Here is a 22777-nt window from a genome sequence, read left to right as displayed (position 1 = left end):
CTGTTTTTGTTTTACGCATTGTGGGTTTTAGCATCATTGTTTTAATATTCATCAATTGTTCCAATTTTATCTAAATGGCTGTGGGAACTTGCTGGCTAAAATGCAACCCAGAAATGTAATAAATACATTCAGTCCAGTTTAGAGAATCCTGCTTTGACTCAAGATATTACATTTTCTCTGCTTGGCTTCACAGCTCTTAAGATTTATATTGTTTAACACGGGAATCCTCAAAGTATTTTGTTTTTTAAGATAAACATTACATGTCGTCTATTTTATTATAGCAAGCAGTACTTAATAAATACTTAACATTTGTGTACAGCTGTCAAGTGCTCAAAGCACTTCACGCGCATTATCTAGTTGTAATCCTTATAACAGCCCTGTAAGACAAGACAGTAATGTTATCTCCTATATTGCAGACTAAGTTTGGGAGAGAGAGTAGCTTTCCAAAGGCCACATTGTGAGTTCAGAGCAAGGTTGAGATTCAAATTGGGAACTTCTTGGCTTGCAGCTCAGTATCTTTACAACAAACAAATCTTTCATTTTAAGAAAAGAGTTGACGTTCTTATAAATCCACATATCTTCCAGAAAGCATGGCAATAGTGAATTACTTAATAGTCTTGGATACTGTGCTCACTTGTCATTTAAGACCAAACTAGATGGGATGTGAACATATGTATCTGGATATTCCAATCTATTATCTCAAGAAAGGAGCTGGGGAGCAGTAGTGATGGAGAAACTAAATTGTTGTAGGGCTGTGGCATTGGAGGGCATGGGATTTCAAACCTTTCTGCTGATCTAAGTCCCTCCCCCTGCTCCCCCGTGATACTTGTTTCATTAGGGAAAACACACATGCATATACACACATTGCATACCGTGTTTTCCCTTTTTTAAGACACCGTCTTATATTTATTTTTCCTTAAAAAACACACTATGGCTTATTTTCAGGGGATGTCTTATTTTTTTATTAAGTATGGTACAGCAATCTACATTTATTCGATTTATTTTTTTAAAAAACCGCCCGGATCAGATGGCCCCAAAAAATAAAGACGTGCCGCTTCTGCTGCTGCGTTTCCTTCTAAATGCACAACAGAGGAGGCTGCAGAGTCCCAGCCACTTGCAGCGCGATCCTATGGCTCCGAACTCAGAAGAAAGCCCCGTGGAGTTCAGCGGGGCTCTGACAGCCAGGGACCAGCTTTCGGCTGCGATCCTGCTGCTACTGCCGCCACCGCCGCACACATTTTCCCTGGGGGTAAAGCGCGCCACTGAATGGGCAGGATGGCACTGTGCGCGAGCGAGGGGACGAAAGTTAACTGACCCAAACGGCAGATCCCCAAACCAAAGCGCACAGTAGGATCAAATGCCTGCGCCTCCTTTTGTGCATTGCTAACTCCCTCCAGCCCCGCAAGAGGGTTAAAGGCAATAGGGCAGCCCAATCCTGTGCAGAGTGAACCTCCATCCGCCCGCGCTTCAGTGTGCGGGACCCGGGAGCGGGAGACGCTGCAGCGAGGAGAAGAGGCAGCGATGGCAAAGGGGGAGGAGGAGGAGGCGGGGGAGGAGGAGGAGGAGGCGGGGGAAGTGGCTTCCGCTTCACCTCCTTTCCTCCCTCGCAAGGCTTCTCAGGAGCCCCGGCGCTAGGCAGAACCTTGGGCCCGGGAGCCGCCGGCCGGCACTCACCAAAGGGAAAGGACCCAGCGTGCCGGCGACGTGCGCTCTGCACCAGGGCCACGATCCTCACCCCCATCTCCTCCAGCCTCCCTACTCGCCCTTCCATGTTGGATGCCTTGCAGAAACCTCGCTTCTGTAGGTGCAGAGTTGCAGCCGGACGCTGAGTGCCGCTTCCCGGCTCCCCCCCCCCCTGCGGTTTCCCTGCGGTCTGCCTCGATCTGAGGCCAATCAGGCTCCCGCATTGCTTCGTTCGATCGCCTTGAAAAAAATCAAAGCGGGGAAATGGCGTGGGCGGCGGCCGCTTTTGCTCTCTTTTCATCCAGTTCGTCTAAATACTTTCTTCCTCGTTTTCACTCAGGTTCTTCAGCTTTCCTTTAATTGCTGCTGCTGCCGCCGCCGTTCCTATTGTGCTTTTTACAGCAGAGTGGATCCGGCGGCCTGCCGGGTCGGCGCCGATCAGCGCTGCGCTGAGCACCGGATCGAGGAAGTGGCCTGCAGGGTCGGCGCCCAGCAGCGCCACACGGAACACCACCTCAATCCAGCACGGCACTGCTGGACGCTGACCCTGCAGACCGGCTCCTCGATCCAGCACTCTGCGCGGTGCTGCTGGGCGCCGACCCTGCAGGTAGACCTATGGCTTATTTTCGGGGTATGTCTTAAATTTTACAAAGTTTAAAAATCCTGCCCTGGCTTATATTATGACTACGGCTTAAAAAGGGGGAAACACGGTATATGTATGCAAATATGGTAATTTGGGGTAAACAGTGGTATATTGGGGAAATGTTGCGGGAGAGGGTTAACCTGGTCCATTGCTTACTGCTTTTGTGCTGTGTGGGTTTTTTCCAGGGAAAATTTTAGGATGTCCTTTCCCCACATCTCCCAAGTCCCTCTGGCTTGGTCCTTGAGAGTCCATACATTTTCCATTTGCCCTTAACTTTCGAGCCCAATCCTCTTCCTCTTCAGGTTGGAAATGACACTGAAACTGAAGACAACATAAAAATAATGCCCTAAGGCTTCCTAGGCCTTCAGTGTGTTTTTGTGTGGATCTCAAGAAGGAAAGAGTTTCTTCTTCATAGATACGTGTTAAACCACTGTCTTTTTTTCTTCTTCTTTTTAAAGCACAACCTCAGCGTTTGCCACAACCTAATGCTTCACCACTGGAAAAGTTTAAGGAAGAAACAGGCAAAATACAAAATGGCCATACTGGGCTGAGTAACACGAGTGGGATGCACAATGGAGTCAAGTGTGGGGCACCAGATAGCAGAAAGTTCTCGGCACCTGTTTCCCAAAAAATGCACAGAAAAATTCAGTCCAGCTTGTCTGTTAACAGTGGAAGCAGCAAGAAGAGCTCTGCATACTCGCACAAACCAGGCTCTTCACCTGAAGGTAAGCTGAAACCTTATAAGTAAACTGAACACAGAATAACCAAAAGCCATTCCCGCTAATAATTACACAATCAGCTAAAAATAATTGAAGAGCACGAGTCGTGCTCCAGAAGCAAATAGAAATCATTACAACAAAATGCAAGTTACTTCCCCAAAGGAAAAGATTAAGTATTTGAAGGAAATTGAAATGAGAGATTTCCTGCTTTCAAAACATTTGTGCACCTCACTGTTGATCATATCTGTAGATGGAGTAGCTCTGAATTGCTGTTTGGCAATGCCATCACATATACAACATGGAGGGGAAATGATTTGACTTGGGACAGGGAAGGGGAACCTGATGGGCTCCAGATATTATAGACTCCAGTTGTCCCTTACCATTTACTATGCTGCTTGAGGCTCGTGGAAGTAGAGACCCAACAACCAGTAATTTTTTTCAGCTGGAACTCAGTTCCGGCACCTCTCAGGTGAGCGCCATTGCCATTATAAGAGAACATGGGAGGCGTCCATGGTGAGTTCCAGCACCTTTTTTAAATAAAAATAGCACTACCAACAACATATGGCGGCTCACAGAGGCTGCATTCGCAATGCAGTTTATTCTGTTTTTCTGACATTTCCCTAACCATATATTTATTCATATAGCACATTATGTTCAAACTTTCACACGACAAAACCAAGATACCTCTAGAAACCAAGTTTAGTGTTCATTTTCTTGTTACTTACTTATAGGAGAAAACAAAACCATTTGCGAGCCTGGAATCTGCTTGCAGCTCCGGAAGTTTCTATAGATCTGTGCACAAGCTGAGGCTTTGCAGGGTGCACCACAAGTGACTTTAGTCACCTGTTGCAGAGCCTCACACCCCAAGCAATTGGCCTTACCCCTCAACAAGCGATCTTGCAGGCTCCAGTAGAGGCTCATACTACAGAATCACCCCTCTGCTCAAGAGCTGATGAGCAGATGGGTGGATCCTGGTGTGTGTGGTGCAGCCAGTTGCTTTCCTTAAAATAGAAAAAGCCACTGTGGAGCCTCACCACCACCACCACCCCCAATTGCCTACCCCCCATAACAACTGTGATCCTGCAGGGTCCTGATTATTCCCCCCTGCCGCTGCCCTCAACAAGTGATCCTGTGGGGTCCAGGAGAGGCTCCACAACTGGATTTCCTTAAGGAAAGCTAGTTGCGGAACCTCACACCCCTAGGATCACCCACTCCCCATAACAGATGTGATCCTGCAGGTTCTAGGTGAGGCTACGCAAAAGGCTTTCCTAAAAGAAAGCTGTTTGTGGAGCATCATCCCCACCTCTGGACTGTTCAACTATTTGGTCAATCCTGGGCTGGAAGCAGGGCCGTCTTACCCATAGGCACTAGGGGTGCAGGGCACCAGGCTCTGAGGGGCGCCAGGCCGAGAGTCCAGGGCCCGAGAGTTGAGTCCGAGAAAGAGCCCGCCTGTCAGTTGGAGCGCCACGATGGGCTCTTCTGCTGTGGACAGCTCTGTGCCACAAGTTTGGGGGCAACCAAGCCAGCAAAATGCTGAGGCGGCCAGCCAGCTCCGCCCTCCTGCATGCCTGGGACTGGGCAACCTGCGGGGGGGGGGGGCGGGTGGATCTTTGCACCCTGGCGCCGCATATGCTTAAGACAGCCCTAGCTGGAAGTTGGGTAGGTGATGCTCCACAAGTAGCTTTCCATTAGGAAAGCTGCTTATGGAGCATTACACACACACCAGGATAAATTATTCTGCTTATCAGCTCAGAGGTGGGATCCCGGTTTTTAACTTTAACTTTCATTTCAGACTGCAGTTCCCAGTGGTGTGAATGAAATTTAGAACGCCATGGCCAAAGGCACACAATAATACAAAACAAAACACAAATTAACCCCATGGGTGAATGCATCCAGGTTCCTCATCCCTCTCTTAAGAGATTAGCAAATACTTCAGTATGTGTATTGGCAAGCTTTTTGTCAATGAAATTTTGTCATTGAAAATTGTATAATAAATTTCTGAGCAGCCTGTATGTGCTAGGCCAGTGCTTATATCACCACCATACTGCTATAAAGCCAATACATAATTCGCACATACGAATAGTTTTCACATATTTCTCCTCACTGTACAGCGCATGTCCGTTAAGTAAACATATTTCATTTATATGCGTGTTGCTGACCACAATTACTCTAATGGTCCCATGGTTCCTGAGCCTGTTTTAAATCTGCTGCTCTCCTATTCACGACACTGCGATCAGCAGACTTTGCTTCATCTGTTAAAACAGAAACTGGTAGATTCTCTTATTTTTTGTTGGTAGTCAGACACCAATTCACATCAGGTATCTGTCTCACTGTGCTTTAGGGAGTCAGTTAAGAGAGGTTTAAAGGCCCAAACGCGCATGTTTAGAGATATAGAATATGAAGTGTTTGCATTGTTACAGACTAATTCCTGGGAAGTAGGATAAGAGGCTGAAATAGAAGGGTAGAGCAAAGCAAGAAATACATTTTGGACCCAATCAGCAACTGCTCTCTGTTAGAAAGTGTCCAGGTGAATTTTAACAAGCTTAAATGAGGACTTTGTAGACTTTTCTCCTCAATTTCTTTTGCATATCAGTTTATAATTTTACATGGTCTGATTATGGTCCAAGCTGCTGCTTTGTCTTTTACCAGTCATTCCTGTCTTAGCCAGCCATGGCTAACGTGCTTGGGCTTGTAATCCATGCAGTCCTGAGCTGTGTTTAGTTTTAGGAAGTATCCCCCAGCTGTATTAGCACACTGCTTGGTGGAATGAAAAATCAGGAACAGAGGCTAAATAGAGTCTCTCATACAGACATGAAAATGTATTTTAAGAAGTAATTCCTGGCAGTTTCTTGGAACCTAGATTTCCATAGATGAATTAACTGTTTACGTCTAATACATACAGATGTTTTTACACTGCTGTTACACTTCTAAATTTTACCAGTTTGTAGGGGCTTACTTTGTCAAAGCCATGATTTCACTTAGCACTGCTAGTCTTCATAAATCAATTCTTTCGTTTCTATACATTCAGAAATTCTGAATGGTGCAGTACATCATAAACAGCACCATTTCGTTTTGTAGATTGGAGACCACATTATTTAATGTTCCCTCATAGCATATTCCCTTTTCCCAAGTGTAGAAAGCTTGCCAGGGAGAATGCTCTAGCCTTGCATTTGTCATGCTTGGAAATTCTTGACATGGGACAGCTTTTATGCATTGGAGCCCCTAACTTGCAGCCTGAGATGTTATAACTTAGGAAGCGCCGTGCCATACGATATTTCTGAATATGTAGATTGGGTCTAATTCCTGTACGTTAAGTGGAATATAATGTAGGGCTGTAGAGCCTGTGATCAAAATCTGTTTAAGGACGTCAAAGTGCAAGTAGATAAATAGGTACCGCTACAGCGGGAAGGTAAACGGCGTTTCCGAGTGCTGCTCTGGTTCACCAGAAGCAGCTTTGTCATGCTGGCTACATGACCTGGAAGCTGTACACTGTCTCCCTTGGCCAATAACGCGAGATGAGCGCCACAACCCCAGAGTCGGTCACAACTGGACCTAATGGTCAGGGGTCCCTTTACCTATTAATGTAGTCTTTTAAAGGGGGAAAGAACACCATTTGTCTCTGAACAGGTGTTAAATGTTACCATTGGAGGGTAAAACTAACACTGCAAAGCAGGATGTTAAGTGTGACCCTGAAGTGCCATCCTGCTCTGGTTTGAGACCGCGAGTGTCCTACACACAAGTAATGCATGACTAGGACTCTCATTTGTTTAGAAACACCCGGTTTGAGCTCCTGACATTTATTCTCATCTTCTGAAAGCTGTGCCATCTTATTTCCTGTACCTATCGCCTCTCTGAATTCTTCCGCTTCTGTGTCTAACTTCCTGCACCATGCCAGTCTGACCTTCTCAAATCCTTGCTTACAGGGTTTGCTGCTTCCCCAGCACTCAACTGAACAATTTTAAGTTCCTCTTCCTTGCTTCTCTGGCAATATCCCCACAGTGTCATCAAGCATACTCTTTGGAGGATTGTGCCCTTGGATGCCAGACCACCTCATCTACTTCAGTTATTTTGTTTAGAAAATGTTGTTTTAGGTTGTACAGTGCATTTTTTTAAAAAAATACAGACCGCTGAGTTCCCCTTCTTTTTAACAGATGTTAGGATCCCTGTCAACAATGTTTCTGTTGGGGAATATTTTTAATGTATATTTGGTTTTGGCTACTCCTTCCTGGCTTGAGCATTAATATATTAACCCTTGCCACACTGGCTGTAGTTATTTCAAGCAAAGTGTTTAAAATTAGCTTATTTTTTTGTGGCCAAGCTGTATTGTCATCCTGTGTATAGGTAGATGATGCAGTGGCTTAATTCAGCAGATTAAAACTGACACGGCTAGCATTTTTCTTTTTAAAACTGCAACTCTGAAGTTACTACAGAAAAAAAAAAACGAGTTACAAACTACACCAGCATGTGTTTAAACCCGTATCTACCCCAATCACTCATAAAGCAGGAGATCCAAATTAAAGGGTGAATGGGTCGCACAGGTAGAGAATGTGGGGGCCTGCCTGCAAGTTGTCCCCCACCAACCCCCACTTTTTTCCTATATGGGCTCACTTTTGGTATGGTAGCTTTGCTGAAGAAAAATGAGAGTCTGCAGTAGAGATAAGCCATGAACATGGTAAGGCCTGAGCATCTCCTAACTCCCAATTCTGATGTGATGTATACAGATCTGGATTTAAATAATTAGATTTGCCATTTTTTTGTATCATTTGAGCTTCGGTTTTCTTTGGGTCCTGCTACAGTTGCATCCCAATTCTGAAAAATGTAATTTTATTTAAAAGGTCACATTTTAAGAGTACCGAATCTTGTGACTTACATGCTATTGATCAGTTTCTGAACTGGTGGTGGTGGTTTTTAATGGTGCCAGCTTATGGACTAGTACACTGTCACTGGAGCAGGTAGTTGTTTTTTAATCAGGGTTAACTGTGCATAACAGAATGTTTGTGTTCTTAAATATGTTTGTAAAGGGAATTATAAAAAACATATATTTGAATCATTATTTTTAATTTTTGAATATTTAATCAGCTTATATAACATCCTAAGATGTTCTTGTTGGCTGTTTTGGCTGTGACTTGACTCTTGAAATTGACATTCAGAGTTTGCCCTTGGCCTTCACCATGCCTATGTCTGGTGTATATATGTCTTGTATCTCCTGCTGGGACTTCTGTTCCACTCTCTGCGGGGCCTTGAGTAAAGCCTTGTTGAGGACCTCAGCTGCCACTTTGATAGTGGTTTTGCCCGTTTGATTCTTGCTGTGAGAGAACAGAGTGCTTACAGGTTTTCTTTGAATTTCCTGATCTCTCTGTGAATATAGCTGAAAAAAATCTGACCCAGGTCAGCATTTTGTAATTGAACATATTTGTCATAAAAGCCTTTTGTAAAGGTTTAGAAATTGGCCTGTCAGTTCCAAACATGGAATTGTTTATTGTTTAACAAAATTATGCAGTTTGTTGTTAAGTCCTCTTTCCTAAAGAATAGGAAGGTTCCCAATGTCACACTTGTTCTAAAAGTTGCATCTTTTTAGAAGCAAAAAAAATTAAAGGCCCATGATTGGGCTGATGTCTGTCCCAGATAAATTGGTGGGAAGTATTATTGAAAGTAGAATTTATAGTAAACATATAGAAGAACAAGCTCTTGCTGAGAAAGAATTTGTATGGCTTCTGATGAAGAGAAGTTATTCCTTACAAATAATCTTATAGAATTCTTTGAGGGCCTCACCCAATTTCCAGTATGATTTGAGTGTGTGTGTGTGTGTGTGTGTGTGTGTGTGTGTGTGTGTGTATGAACTTCCCAAAAGCTTCGCACAAAGTTTCTCGCCAAAGACTCCTAAGTAAACAGGTGAATGTCCTGTGTGAGTGCCTGGAGGCGGTTGGAGGACGGATGGTGGCTAACGGATTGAGGTTGAATCCTGACAAGACAGAAGTACTGTTTTGGGGGGACAGGGGGCGGGCGGGTGTTGGGAACTCCCTGGTCCTGAATGGGGTAACTGTGCCCCTGAAGGACCAGGTGCGCAGCCTGTGAGTCATTTTGGACTCACAGCTGTCCATGGAGGTGCAGCTTAATTCTGTGTCCAGGGCGCCTGTCTACCAGCTCCATATGGTACGCAGGCTGAGACCCTACCTGCCCGCAGACTGTCTCGCCAGAGTGGTGCATGCTCTGGTTATCTCCCGCTTGGATTACCGCAATGCGCTCTATGTGGGGCTACCTTTGAAGGTGACCCGGAAACTGCAATTAATCCAGAATGCGGCAGCTAGACTGGTGACTGGGAGTGGCCGCCGGGCCACATAAAACCAGTCCTGAGAGATCTACATTGGCTCCCAGTACGTTTCCGAGCACAATTCAAAGTGTTGGTGTTGACCTTTAAAGCCCTAAACGTCATCGGTCCTGTATACCTGAAAGAGCGTCTCCGCCCCCATCGTTCAGCCTGGACACTGAGGTCCAGCGTTGAGGTCCTTCTGGCGGTTCCCTCATTGTGAGGTTACAGGGAACCAGACAGAGGGCTTTCTCAGTAGTGGCAGCCCCCCCTGTGGAATGCCCTTCCAACAGATGTTAAGGAAATAAACAGCTATCCTATTTTTAAAAGACATCTGAAGGCAGCTCTGTTTAGATAAATTTTTAATATTTAATGCTGTATTGTTTCAATACTCGATTGGGAGCCACCCAGAGTGGCTGGGGAGACTCAGCCAGATGGGTGGGGTACAAATAATAAATTATTATTATTATTATTATTATTATTATTATTATTATTATTATTATTAAACCTTGCAGCAATGGAATTGGAGGAGTTGCCTTATGGATTGGTATCTGGTTAAGGAACAAGAAGCAGAGGGTACAAATAAACTTTGTACTTCTTCACAGCACTGTGTAGTGAGAAATGGGATTCCCTCGAGGATTGTATCAGAATCAGCACTTCCTAGTAATAAAGATTGGGGGTTGGGTATGAGGAGTAAAATAGAAAGTTGGTGGAATGGCACCAGATGGTTCAGGATGGTGAAAACACTAGTTTACTATGAAGAGCTTCAGAACAATCTCTTCAAACCAAAAAGAAAAAAGAAAGAAAGAAATTATGTTCACAAAATGTAAAGAGATGCACATCAGTGCAACCTCTTTCCCTCAACTTCATGAATACTGCTGATAATATATACACTACCATAGTTGTTTAACTGCTGTATATATTTAGTTTTTAAAGCTGGAGATTGTTCATCTTTAGTCAACTTGGCATTTTGAATTGTTTATTTTTCTTCTCTTCCCTACCCATATATCCCGCAATAAATTGAAACATTATGCCTTGTATGGGTGGGTGGATTGCATTTGTAGCTTACCTTCTTTCTCCAATAAGCTCAAGGTGGTATACACATAGCTGCCAAGTTATCCCTTTTTTAAAGGGATTTTCCCTCATGCTGAATAGGCTTCCTCGCGAGAAAAGGGAAAACTTGGCAGCTATGGGTATACATGGTTCTCTCCCCCTCCATTTTATCCTTACAACAACTTGTGAAGTGTAGATTAGGCTGAGAGATGTAATGGCTTACCCAAAGTTGACCAGTGAGCTTCATGGCCAGGTGGGGATTTGAACTCTGGTCTCCTAGGCCCTGGTTTGACATTCTAGCCACTACACCACCACTGGTTCTGTGGTGTAGTTCAGTTTAAAATATGTAAGGGTGAATGTATGGATTTGCAACAACAGATGTCTTTTTCAGGATGTCTTAACTTGTGACCTTCCAGATGTTTGGATCTCTATAACTCCCATCAGCCAGCCATTGGACATCTTTGGTGATGGGAGTTTTATTATATCAGCATCTGGAGACCCACAGGTTATCCACATCTGGCCTATAAATAAAGGATATCTGCATCGTCTATATAGCATAGAATGGTTGTACCCAGTTATTATAAATGTGTGGTTCTTACTACTTTTTAAAAATCCAAAATATAATATATTTCTGAATGTTTACATAGAATTGGACCATTTTAGGGAACTGCCGGATGCTATTTGTTTTATTGTGTGCATGTGGGTCCTGCCTTTATATTCTTGCTAAAAAGACTCCTTACATATGCTGTTAACAGTGGCAGTGGCAGCATTTGCATTGCTGGGAAAATAGAGACACTAGATCATAAAATCAAATTAGTTGTGTGACTTTTTAGGCAGCTGATAAGAAAGCTAGGACTAGAGCAGACTATGTACTGAATTGAAACTTCTTTAGGACAATGGTTCTGAAGTATATTAGCTTTTGGGGTAAAATTGACCATAGTCTAGATGAGCCATCACTATGCTGGTCCTATGTATGTATGTATAACTCTCATTAGTCCCAGCTAGTATGTCTGTGTCATTGCAGGTTGTAGTTCAAAACATCTGGAGGGCACCAAGTTGGGGAAGGCTATGTGTAAACAGACAATAAGGCTATTTTGGATATGTAAACTTGAAATGGAATAGCAAAGTATAGCCATCTAACCTATGTTAACAGAATGTGCATAAAAGAAAACTTTTAAAAACAATTCACATTAATACCCAGTAAGAATCATTATATTTTCACATTTTTCTGTGTAATTGAGCACGCATAGACCACTTTAGCCATTGCTAATTATCTAAGAATGAAGTGTCTTTATTTAGACGAGTGTCTTATGTCTGTTTACATAAATAGAATGCAATGGCTCTTTTCAGAGCTGAAATGCAGCCTTAAGAAATCAACTAGGTTTTTTTTTTTAAAGTAGTTGTTCTGGATAGCCCCACAAACAGAATGAAGTTCATTGTAGGTAGGTGTATGCAATGTTATTTGTCTTTTTAAAGTTAGATTTAATTTTGCATTACAGTAGCTATTTGTCTGCATTCTTCTACAGTCATTATCTTCATGTCGTTGACATTTTCTTTCTCTGTTTGAAAATATTTTTTGCCCTTTAAATAGACTGAGAATTTCCTTAATCTATTTACAGACTAAAATGATGGTATACAATAACGCAATAAGAGTATTTCATAATAATAAATCACATCTGTGGCTGGAGTCTTCCTTAAGGGAAGGCTTGTATGAAACAGAAGGGTGTCAGCCATATGACAAAACTTGATTTTAAAGAATCAAGAAAGAATTTGTTGTGCTGTATTTCTCTCTCTCTAAGCCTCAGTGAGAACCTGTTGAATGAAATAAATAAATACCCTCTTTTTGATTTCCATCAAGCTGCCCGGATGGAGGGAAAAATAAGATACACTTATTTTTAAGTGTTGAAGCCAATGTAGCTGTTTGTTCCTCTCTGCTCATCCTTTACATTAAAAAAAAAAACAGGGAGGAAATTGTATTAGATTTATTCAAGTACAATCTCCATGACAACAAGCTAATTAATCCCCATCAATCTGGCTTTGGTCCTCTTCACTGAACTTGTACTCCCCAGCTTTACTTCGCATGTCATATCTGCTGAGCTTTGGATGAAGGTCATTTACAGGTGCATTTATTCTTCATATAAAGAATCCCATTTAATGCACACAACCACTCTTCTTATTTTACCATCTAGCTTATTTAGTATAGCTCTTCCCCTTTTTTTGTTTCTCATAACCTCTTTTCATGCTACATTCAATCTATTTGCATATTTCTGACCATTGTGTGTAGGAATGAGCTAACAAATGCAAGTAATGCTGCTTAATCCAAGATGTTTATGTATTTAGAGGGCAAGCATTTTAGCGGTTGTCTATTCTTCCCAATAACTCTATTGTCACAATTTCTACATCAGTTTCTTCAATTAAAAAACACATTTTCATCATTTCAAGGGCGGGGGGCTGAATACACATTTCTTCCCAGTCATTTATCATATCTTATTCCATACTTCTCAAAAACAGCAAAAGGGGCTTAAATTAATGTGAAATACTAAAACAATTAAAATGAAACACACAGCATATAACCCTCAATACAGTAATAAACAGAATCAACATGAAAAATGCCACAGTTAAAAGGCAACCAAAACATAGCATGATGGGGAGCATCTAGCCCTCTAGATCAGGGTTTCCAGACTTACCCGGCTTTTGGCCGGTGCCCGCCGCGCCGATCGCGCGGAGGGCGGGGGAGTGCGCGCCCGTGCGCATGCGTGCACACACTTACTAGCGCAGTGGCGCACTTCCAGGTCAAAAAAAGGGCCGGAAATTGTTTGTGCGCATGCGTATGGGCCTCCCCCGACCCGGAAGTGCACCGGAAATGACCTCTTCTGCGTCGGGAGAGGCCCATACGCATGCGCACAAGCGATTTTCGGCATTTTTTCCTATCTGGAAGAGCGCCACCGCGCTGCACGCCGTAAGAGCGGGCGGCGGCGGGGGGCGTCGCGGGCCGGATTGGGAGGCCAATTGGGCCGCATCTGGCCCGCGGGCCGTAGTCTGGGGACCCCTGCTCTAGATGTTGTTGACTTCCATCTCCCATCAGCCCTGTCCATTTTGGTTGAGGCTGATGGAAGTTGAAGGCCAATGACATCTGAAAGGCTACAGGTTCTTTATAACAGATGTTTAAAGTCTGCTTTCCAGAGCAAAAAAAAAAAAGTGCATTGTTCTCTTTAAGAAGGAGGGGAAAATGAGAAATCCCATATACCTAACCACATCTGAAGGATAATTCTAAAAGGTGGGAGCCAATAGAAGCGTTTCACAGAGATCTTCAGTGGCTCATATTAAGAGATGTTCCCTGAAGGCCATCTTCAGAAGCTGCAACAGGAAGTTTCTGGTGTATTTTTGTTTTGTTATGTATTTTCTTATTTCCCTTTTTTCAGGCAAAGTGTTGTTTGCTTGCTTGTTTTAAGTGGCACTAGAGGAAGTATGAGTGGCTCATCCTTACTTTCTCTGAGGAGGGGAGAGTTGAGAATATCCCGGGGGGGGGGGTATGTATACATTTTCTTCCTCCTGTACTTCACCTGAAAGTGGTAGAAGAACATCTCTACTGGATCAATTTCCAGGTTCTACTTTCTGAGATGTTTGACGAAAACAAGCACTTTGATATAGTTGACTTTGTAAATTCTGTAGGGTGACTGGTAGAATTAGGACTGTACTCCTTATATACACTCAAGTGCAGGATAGCAGCGTTAATGAATTAAAATGTAAACCTTATTTCCCCCCATTTTTGTTCAGTTGTCTGAACTGTTCACTACAAGACTGTAAGTTTAACTTGACACTAGTACAGTCTGGCTGCCCCAAATCAAAAAGATATGTTCACTTTATATAGTTTAGAGGCTTGACTCTGCTGTCTTGCCTGTGTCAAATTTTATTTTTCAAGTACAGTAATGCCTGGATTGCTGGTCTCTCCCTCTCATGCATGCACACATGTTTCAAAGAACTGTGAACCTGATTCCATGAGCCCAAGAAGCTTTAGATTTATTTTTCTCAAATATCAGCCCCAACCCATCCAATATCACATAAAAAAACACTTTTTGAACGGTGGGAGTTTCAAAAACAGTTTGTGATACAGCTGAGGGCTCAACAGTTCAAAAGAAAAAAACCTCAAAGTGTTCACTAGACTAGTGTTATGACCCTTTTATAAGCCCAAGCATCTTTGGGGAGTGTCTCAGATTCCTCAACCTTGATTTTTATTTTTATTTTTGAAGTTTGTGAAATAAACTAGATAAATAATTCCTGAAATTCTGAATTTTCTATATAGTTTGATTTTGAAAGTGAATGCAATTCCCCTTGCCTTTCCCCACCTATGTGCTAGCTTCCTATCCTGTCCATAGGATATCCTGTGGCTAAAAGGCAGGTTGGGATTCAGTGCAAAACAAGAAATTTAGAAGCTGCGTTTCCTCCACTGATTTTAAATTCAGAAACTTCTTTGTTCTATACCTTGTTGGCTGTCTTGTTGGTGGGTCTGATATCAGCTATAAAACTTGTAGAATGTCTTGACAAAGAAAGTGTTTGATGCAGAAAACCTCGACCCTCCAGATGTTTTGAGACTACAATTCCCATCATCCCTGACCACTGGTCCTGCTAGCTAGGGATCATGGGAGTTGTAGGCCAAAAACAGCTGGAGGGCCAAGGTTGAGGAAGCCAGGCTAAGACATTAAAATGCACATAGCTGGGTCTTAGAGCATTGCATTAAGTGCAATTACAAAATGCATAGAACAGACTTGGGAACTGGTGCAAAAAATTACTAGAAATATATACGTAAAAAATTCACTTGTGGGACAGTAGTATCTCTTTTAAAATAGTGAAAGGGATGGATTGTATGCTGAGTGTGTAAATGCCGCATCCAGAAGAACACCAGTCTGGAAGAACCACCCTGGCTCTCATTTTTCTGTTTGCTAGATAAAATTCAATTAGGAGTTGTATTTTGTAGCTTACTGGCTGAATACTGGTAAGTCTCATCAAATGGAAGAACAATGTCAACACCTTGTTGACATGTTGGTCTATGCTAAAATTAGTTATAGACTGTGAATATATTGTTCCTCTCAGTGCTGAGCTGCCGAAACCTGTGTGCAGCACAGAGGCAGAAATCAAGGAATGTGAGCTATGTATTGTGGGAACAAGAAAAAAAGTACCGGTAACTTCAATTTGTATTGCTTCTCTTTAAAAGTCCCCCCCCCCCCAAAAAAGCGGGCATTTAGAATGCAATTTTAACTTTTTATTTCCTTTTATCTTTCCTCTTTCCCTCAACATGCTGTGCCACATTTCCAAAGATTGCTGCGTGCACTGTATCTTGTCCTGCTTGTTCTGCGAATTCGTCACCCTCTGTAGCCTTGTCCTGGGACAAGCGTCATGTGGGGTCTGCCCTGTAGAAGCCTGCTGTTGCTGCTGTGGAGAAGAAATGGGAGATGACTGCAACTGCCCGTGTGATATGGACTGCGGCATAATGGATGCCTGTTGTGAATCATCAGACTGCTTGGAAATTTGTATGGAATGCTGTGGGATTTGCTTCCCATCATGATAACTTCTTATCACTTTTTTTCTGTTTTCTTAAAAAAAAACACAACGTAACTGGAGAGGGTTCTTGGTTTTGTGTGTTTCTCTGAAATAAAACAACAACCCCTTTCGAAGGACACATTTAGACCCTCTTGCAGCAACCTGGTTTTCTGCATTGTTAACTTGATTTTATAAACAAGTGTTGAAGAAAAGCAAGCTCATAAGAACAAATGCTTGATGGTCTAATTTTCTGTAGTGGGTGGTTGACTGTGCAAAGACCTGCTCACAGAGGTGAAACAACCATTGGTGGTTGTTCCTGGATAAAGACAAAAGGTTTTTAGCCCTTTGTAGTTTCCTGTTGTGTGCAGGCAGGGGGTTGACAGAGTTTACCACCCCTTCACTAACAAACAAGTTACTAGAAGAGATAGAAAACAGTAGAGTTGGAACAAAGTAACAACAATTTCATGAGGGCTTTCCACTTAAGTGAATCTCTTGGTGGCAAATATTTGTAATAGGTTATATTTTTTTTAACAAAAACAGAAAACAAATGCTTTTTACTGTGTTTTTTGTTTTAACAGCAATGTGAATAAATATTTTATTTTCTCATCTGTAGATTTATATAATTTAAGTTTTATCTAAAGTGCATCACGAACAAACTGACTCATATTTTACAATACATGTCTACTAAAAAAACAACTCCAGTTGAGATCAGTGGCACTTGTTTTGCAGTAAGTACAATTGCAACTTTAAAGCGCTTTTCACCCCATCAAATTACGTTTATATATATATATATATTTATACTATACAGTTGACTCACAACTTGCATAGAAGTTACATTCCAGGAAAGGGGCTTAAAGTTGAAATCAAGTGTATAGTCAAAACAACCCCGGAACCACACTTGTGTGCATCCCTACATTTCCGAAGCTGGTGCACTGAGTGTGTTTTGCCTTACAAAACTTTGGGATACTCTCGCGGGGTCATCCAAGATCTCGTAAGAGCTTCCCAGAGTCTAGTAAGCAAGCTTAAATGTTCTTTTCATGCCAGGCTTTCCTGGCACAAGTTAAATGCGTGCAAATTTCCTGACACAAGTTAGATGTGCAAGGTGTGAGTTCTCTGTATTTAAGAAAAACTAATTGGAAATGTGATGACAATTCAGGGAAGCGCTGTGTGTTTCCTTTTGCCCCCATCCTCCAAGTCCTGTGCAGAAATAATGTTTGGTATTTTTATTTAAGACAGCAAATGCAGAAATGTTGATGTTTCACACAGCAGTCATGTTAAGAATAAAGGAGAACTGGGTAAGACTTGCTGCACAGGAAGTGCTTCCCAATGAAATGAATGAATAAAGCTGATGTTTTTTAAGTTTTAAAATGTTGTGTGATTGTTTGAAAAAGTATTTGAAGTTATTTAAAGAAGGAATATCATACTATGGTATCTTAAAAGTAGCAGCTTTGTAGTAAACTTTTAGGAGTGAGCAGCACACTTTGGAAATTAAATTTGCCTTAATAGTTCTCATGGTGTAATTGAAATCTAACCCAATGCATTGAGTGACTTCCAGATTTCCATACACTGGTGCTAATTTACTGTGACTTCCAAGAGTTTTTAATGTGACTCATTAATTCAGTCTAATTCAACTACCTGGTTAACCTGATTTTTCTTTGTAAGTCCAAATTTCCCAATGGCCTGTTGGTTTGGTAACGTTTGACCTTTGTCTGTAGGTTATGCCTTCTTGATCCAAATACAGTGGCAAGCATACATTTTATTATAACAAATGGCCCATGTGTGTGGTGAATAAAAATTCCAAGAAAATGAAAAGTTAAGCCTGAACCTTCAAACACTGATTTACCAATGCTTACTACTGAGTTGTTACTGAAAAAGAAAATGTTAAGAATATACTTAGGTATTCTATGGAGCTACCTGCTTGCTTCTCAATACATTCGACATGATAATGTAGAGGGAGTGCCTTTCTCTCCTCCTCTGGTAGCTTTCCCCTTTTTTTCTTTTGTTGCTGCTGCAACTGTAGGATTGGATTCTGATCTTTCCTCCGTTGTACTTCAGAGAGGGAGAAAATGTCAGTAAAATGTTATTTTTATAGCGGCATGATTTCATGGATGTTTTCGCAACGGAAATTTTTAGAACAAACAAATTGAGTAGACCAGTAAGCTCAGGGTCAAGGCAGAGGGGACTCAGTTACGCCTCCTAAAAGTAAGGAGCATACCTAAAGAGAAGTAGCACATAGATTGAATGGTGGTGCCCAGAGGGCAACTGGAAAAGGAGGATACCATGAGGAACAAGATGGACATGTGGTACATTGGCCAGCTTTTGCTGTTGCAGAATTGGCAAATGCTGTAGTGATATACACTGCCCTGATCAAGGTTATCCCATTCTTTGATGTAGGGGTTCAGCGTTGCCAGACAAACCAACAACCAAAAACACTATTGGAGCCCATTTAGTGAAATGAGCATTTCTGTTTTGGAACTTTTGTTTTTTTGTATGCTGCAACCATTATTATATGGCTTTATCTTTTTCCCAAAGTTATTACGTATCAAGCTTTAATTAATCCAAGAATATTTAAGAATTCAGTATCGTTCTTCAAAAATGAATTACTGTACATATCTGTTCGTACTGCGTTTTCATCACCTTTGGTAGTCTATTTGTAATTCTTTTTACCTTGTAGAACACTTCATGAGCAGAACTAGTGTCACACTGTTAGTTCAAATATGAAAATTATGGGAACTGTACTGAACTCCTCCTAGAATGTGATTTCAGTATTATAGAAAATGCAAGGGTTGCATCTATTTTGTTGTTAAAATTTCTAACTACTCCACTATAGCACTTCTTTATGCAGTCTTCAAGTGCAAAATACTCAATAGTGGAAGTTTTCTAGCTTGGGACATATAAAGCCTTCAAATGATTGGGAGTTATCATATGATTATTAACACTTTTTTTATTCCAAAAATAAAAAATTGTGTGAATTGTTTGACATGCTAAATATATCCTGCTACTATGTGTCATAGAAATATTAATGGTGTGTAATATTTATCTCCACAGGAGAGCACATTAGTGAATAGTTTTTAAGAAACTTTTTTCTATGTTTAGTTTCTTAAAAATCTTCCATCACTTAGCCTTTCTGGAGCCAACCTTTTGGGAACCATCTATGATTAAAAGTTAAGCAGTGCAAAAGTGCAGTTAAAGTAACAATTTTCTTGTCATCTAATCTGTCCATTTAACGAAGACAGAGGTCCTCAGTTAATACGGAATTGTGAACTCTTCCAGATATATATATTTTTTATAAAAAAGCTTGTTACTTGCTCTATGACCTTTCTGTTAACTGGATCATTTGATATTAAACACTATTTTGAAATAAAGAAATTTATTTTGAATCCTTGCCTAGTACTTTTTATTAGTTTGTGTTTTACTGCCATAAGTGTGCAGATGGTTGTAGAAAGAAACAGACAGTGCTTTCAGTGTAGCTTCCTGTTACACCCGTTACTGACTATCCTGTTTGCTCACTTTGGAAGTCTTGGATGTTATGAGTGGAATAATTTACCCCTGCATAACACACTGAACCTTGAGTTCCTGAAGAAATAATTTTGGTCACAGTAATTTCATTCTAATTATCTGTAATATGAGCACTAAATGACCAATTTAATCCCCTTTGTAATTCTTTTTACGTGGAATAGTACCTAAAATTGCATGATTGCATTTGAAACATTTACTAAAGTGTTCCTTTTCAGGTTACTAAAACTTTTTATGTCAGCTTAAATATACTGTACAGATTCCTGTGTACATCTGAAGGAATGCCCTTGAAGGAAGATAGATGAACACATGTTTATTGTGCATGAAGTGCTAGCTAGAATAAGGAAGGTGTGAATAGCCCTAATTTCCTTAATCTCTGTGGGTGATCCCTACTCTGATTTTCCATCTAGGAACAGAAATAGTTGCTTCAATCTACTGGTACCTGTGACCACAGTTGAAGGTTTATATGCACCTGAAGGTTTTGAGTCCTTTCAATGCTAGGACTTGAATTTTTTGTACTGACATGGTTCTGTGTTTGCCAATAGCTGTAGTCCACATATTTTCTCCCTCTTTTGCAGTCTACTGCAGCCATGTACCTTCAAGGTGTTTTGAACTGCACAGTACCCATCAGCTTCAGCCAGCACAGCTGTGATGGTTGGGGCTGAGAAGTTGCAGTCCAAAAGATCTGGAGGAACCCAAATACCATTAACTATTTTCTAACTATGCTTATTCAGTACACTATAAAGGACATTGTTGTCCCACTCCCGCCCCACCAGTAGCTATTCATGGCTCACTCTGGGACAATCTGTTTAAGGCATAGAATAGAAGACACCATCCTAACCATTGTAATCAACTCTAAACTATTTATGAATTTGCTTAATGGTGTGTTTACATTGTATATGCATGGAATGTTTGTTGCATATAGATTGTGTACTAAGATTTTCAAAAAAGTTTTCAATGAAGTAGCTCACCAAACACTCCTGAGTAAGTTTAGCAGTTGTGAAATAAGAGCAGATCTTTAACCAGTTACTGATCCATAAGAGGAAGCAAAAAGTTGGAATAAATGGAGGGATAATTTTTTTTAAAAAAAATGGTGCCCCCCCCCCAAAGAACAGTATTGGGACCAGTGTTTTTTAAACTTGTTAATACATGCCCTGGAGTTGGGGTTGAGCAGTGGGAGTGTCAAATTTGGTGATGAAAACAAATTGTTCAGACTGGTTAAAAGAAAAAAAAAGGATTGCAAAGATCTTCAAAGGTAACTTCTGAAAGTGGGTGAATGGGCATTAAAAACTACACACGTACATCTATGGGGTGTGTACAGTAATTGATGGACCAGAAAAAAGTTGGGATTGAAAATAAAACTGTCCTAACGATGTAATGCAAATCTATGCCTCACCTCAAAAAAGATACTGTAGAGATAGAAAAGTTTCAATCAACATGATCATCTTTCTTCTTTGGCGGTCATTCATAGCCAAGTAAGATTGTCTTCCATGAATACGGTCTCAACAGTGTGTCCGTAAGTGACTGTGGAGGCTACTTTTGGATCTGCACATCCTTCCACAGTGGAGACATAGGTTTCCGGATGGTAGTTGACCACGGTGAGGATTTGCCAAACGTGCCTTCCTCTTAGCTCGTTTCTCCCTTTCATTCTGAGTTCGTGCTTCTTCAAAGTCCATGATGCCTTTGGTAAAGGCTTTTTTCCAGTTGGAGCACTCGCAGGCCAGTGATTCCCATTTGTCGGTGTTTACACTACTTTTTTATTACAGTGGTACCTCGGTTTAAGTACACAATTAGTTCCGGAAGTATGTACTTAACCTGAAGCGTACTTAACCTGAAGCGAACTTTCCCATTGAAAGTAATAGAAAGTGGATTAATCTGTTCCAGACGGGTCCACGGAGTACTTAAACTGAAAGTGCTCAAACCGAAGTGTACTTAAACCAAGGTATGACTGTATTATTATTTGCCTTGAGAGCTTCTTTAAACCTCTTGTTGTCCAGGGCTAGAACAACTGCATCAGGAGAGCTTTCAACATGTGGGGCTTTATAGTTTAGGAAAAAAGGCAAATAAGGCATGCTTGATAGAGGTGTATACTATTATCCATGGTGTGAAGAAGATGGATAGAGGAAGGTTTTTCTCCCCCTTGTGTGGCTAGAACACAGTCATCCAATGAAGCTGACAAAACAAAGCACTTTATCATGTGTTACATAGTATGAGATTTGCTACCCAAAAGTGCAGTCGCGTTCAGTAGATGGCTTGAAAAGGGTTTAAGCAAATTCATGAGGGATAAGGCTATCGCAGCCATGACGGCTGTGTATTATATCCAGTGTTGGAGGCAGAATACTATTTGTTGGGGAGCAATAATGGGGAGAGTACTGTTGCACCCATGGCTGGCTTGTGGGCTTCCCATGGACATCACTGTCTGAACAGAATGTCTCTGGGATCTTTTATGTGCTTGTGGATTTTGATATTCAAGCTGTCCAGAAGATGATGCTGTATATCCACAGATAGTATTTGATGGAGATGTTGCTGAATCCACATCTGCAATGAAAGTGCAACCTGCGCAATCTTTAACCAAGATAGATTATTTTGTCTCTTATGTCAAACAACAAACCCTAACATGGTGCTTAAAGGTAAAGGGTAAAGGGGCCCCTGACCATTAGGTCCAGTCGTGACCGACTCTGGGGTTGCGCGCTCATCTCGCATTATTGGCCGAGGGAGCCGGCGTATAGCTTCCAGGTCATGTGGCCAGCATGACAAAGCCGCTTCTGGCAAAACCAGAGCAGCACATAGAAATGCCGTTTACCTTCCCGCTGTAGCGGTTCCTATTTATCTACTTGCATTTTGACGTGCTTTCGAACTGCTAGGTTGGCAGGAGCTGGGACCAAGCAACGGGAGCTCACCCCGTCACAGGGATTCGAACCGCCGACCTTCTGATCAGCAAGCCCTAGGCTCAGTGGTTTAACCACAGCGCCACCTACAAAACACTTAACTTTTCACTTTCAACACCCGTCATTCTGCTCAGCAGCCAAGACGGATTGCGGTGGGTGATGTGCTTGAGCCGCTTATCTTCATTGCTCATTTGCATGCTTAGACCAACAGCAATAGTCTCTTTTCCCTGTATCCCAGCAATATAAAATACTGAATAAGGGTGAATAACCTCTTATCCATCAAACACTCAACGATCAGGTCTTCTATGTTGTGGACTATAATGTGTTGTGTTGCCTCTACCTTTTATGTATCCTTGGCTACACAAATTAACTGCATTCTGCTTTGCAGTCAATGAGTTTAATTAGGAAACATTCACTTATTTATATAGAA

General features: G+C 41.6%; 1 protein-coding gene across 1 annotated transcript in view; it reads left to right on the top strand.

Moving 5' to 3' along the window:
• Window positions 1-22086, top strand: part of MDFIC (MyoD family inhibitor domain containing) — a 49250-nt gene extending 27164 nt beyond the window's left edge. The window contains exons 4-5 of the mRNA XM_060279586.1: window positions 2785-3051; window positions 15721-22086. Coding sequence (XP_060135569.1) covers window positions 2785-3051; window positions 15721-15968 — 515 coding nt within the window. The 3' untranslated portion in view covers window positions 15969-22086. The remainder of the gene's footprint in view (window positions 1-2784; window positions 3052-15720) is intronic.
• The last annotated feature ends 691 nt before the right edge of the window (window positions 22087-22777 follow it).

The sequence above is a fragment of the Zootoca vivipara genome, chromosome 10 (genome assembly GCF_963506605.1).
Source record: "Zootoca vivipara chromosome 10, rZooViv1.1, whole genome shotgun sequence".
Classification (NCBI taxonomy): Eukaryota; Metazoa; Chordata; class Lepidosauria; order Squamata; family Lacertidae; genus Zootoca; species Zootoca vivipara.
Note: the sequence above shows the minus strand (reverse complement) of the source record. Positions and strands in the feature narration are given on the sequence as shown.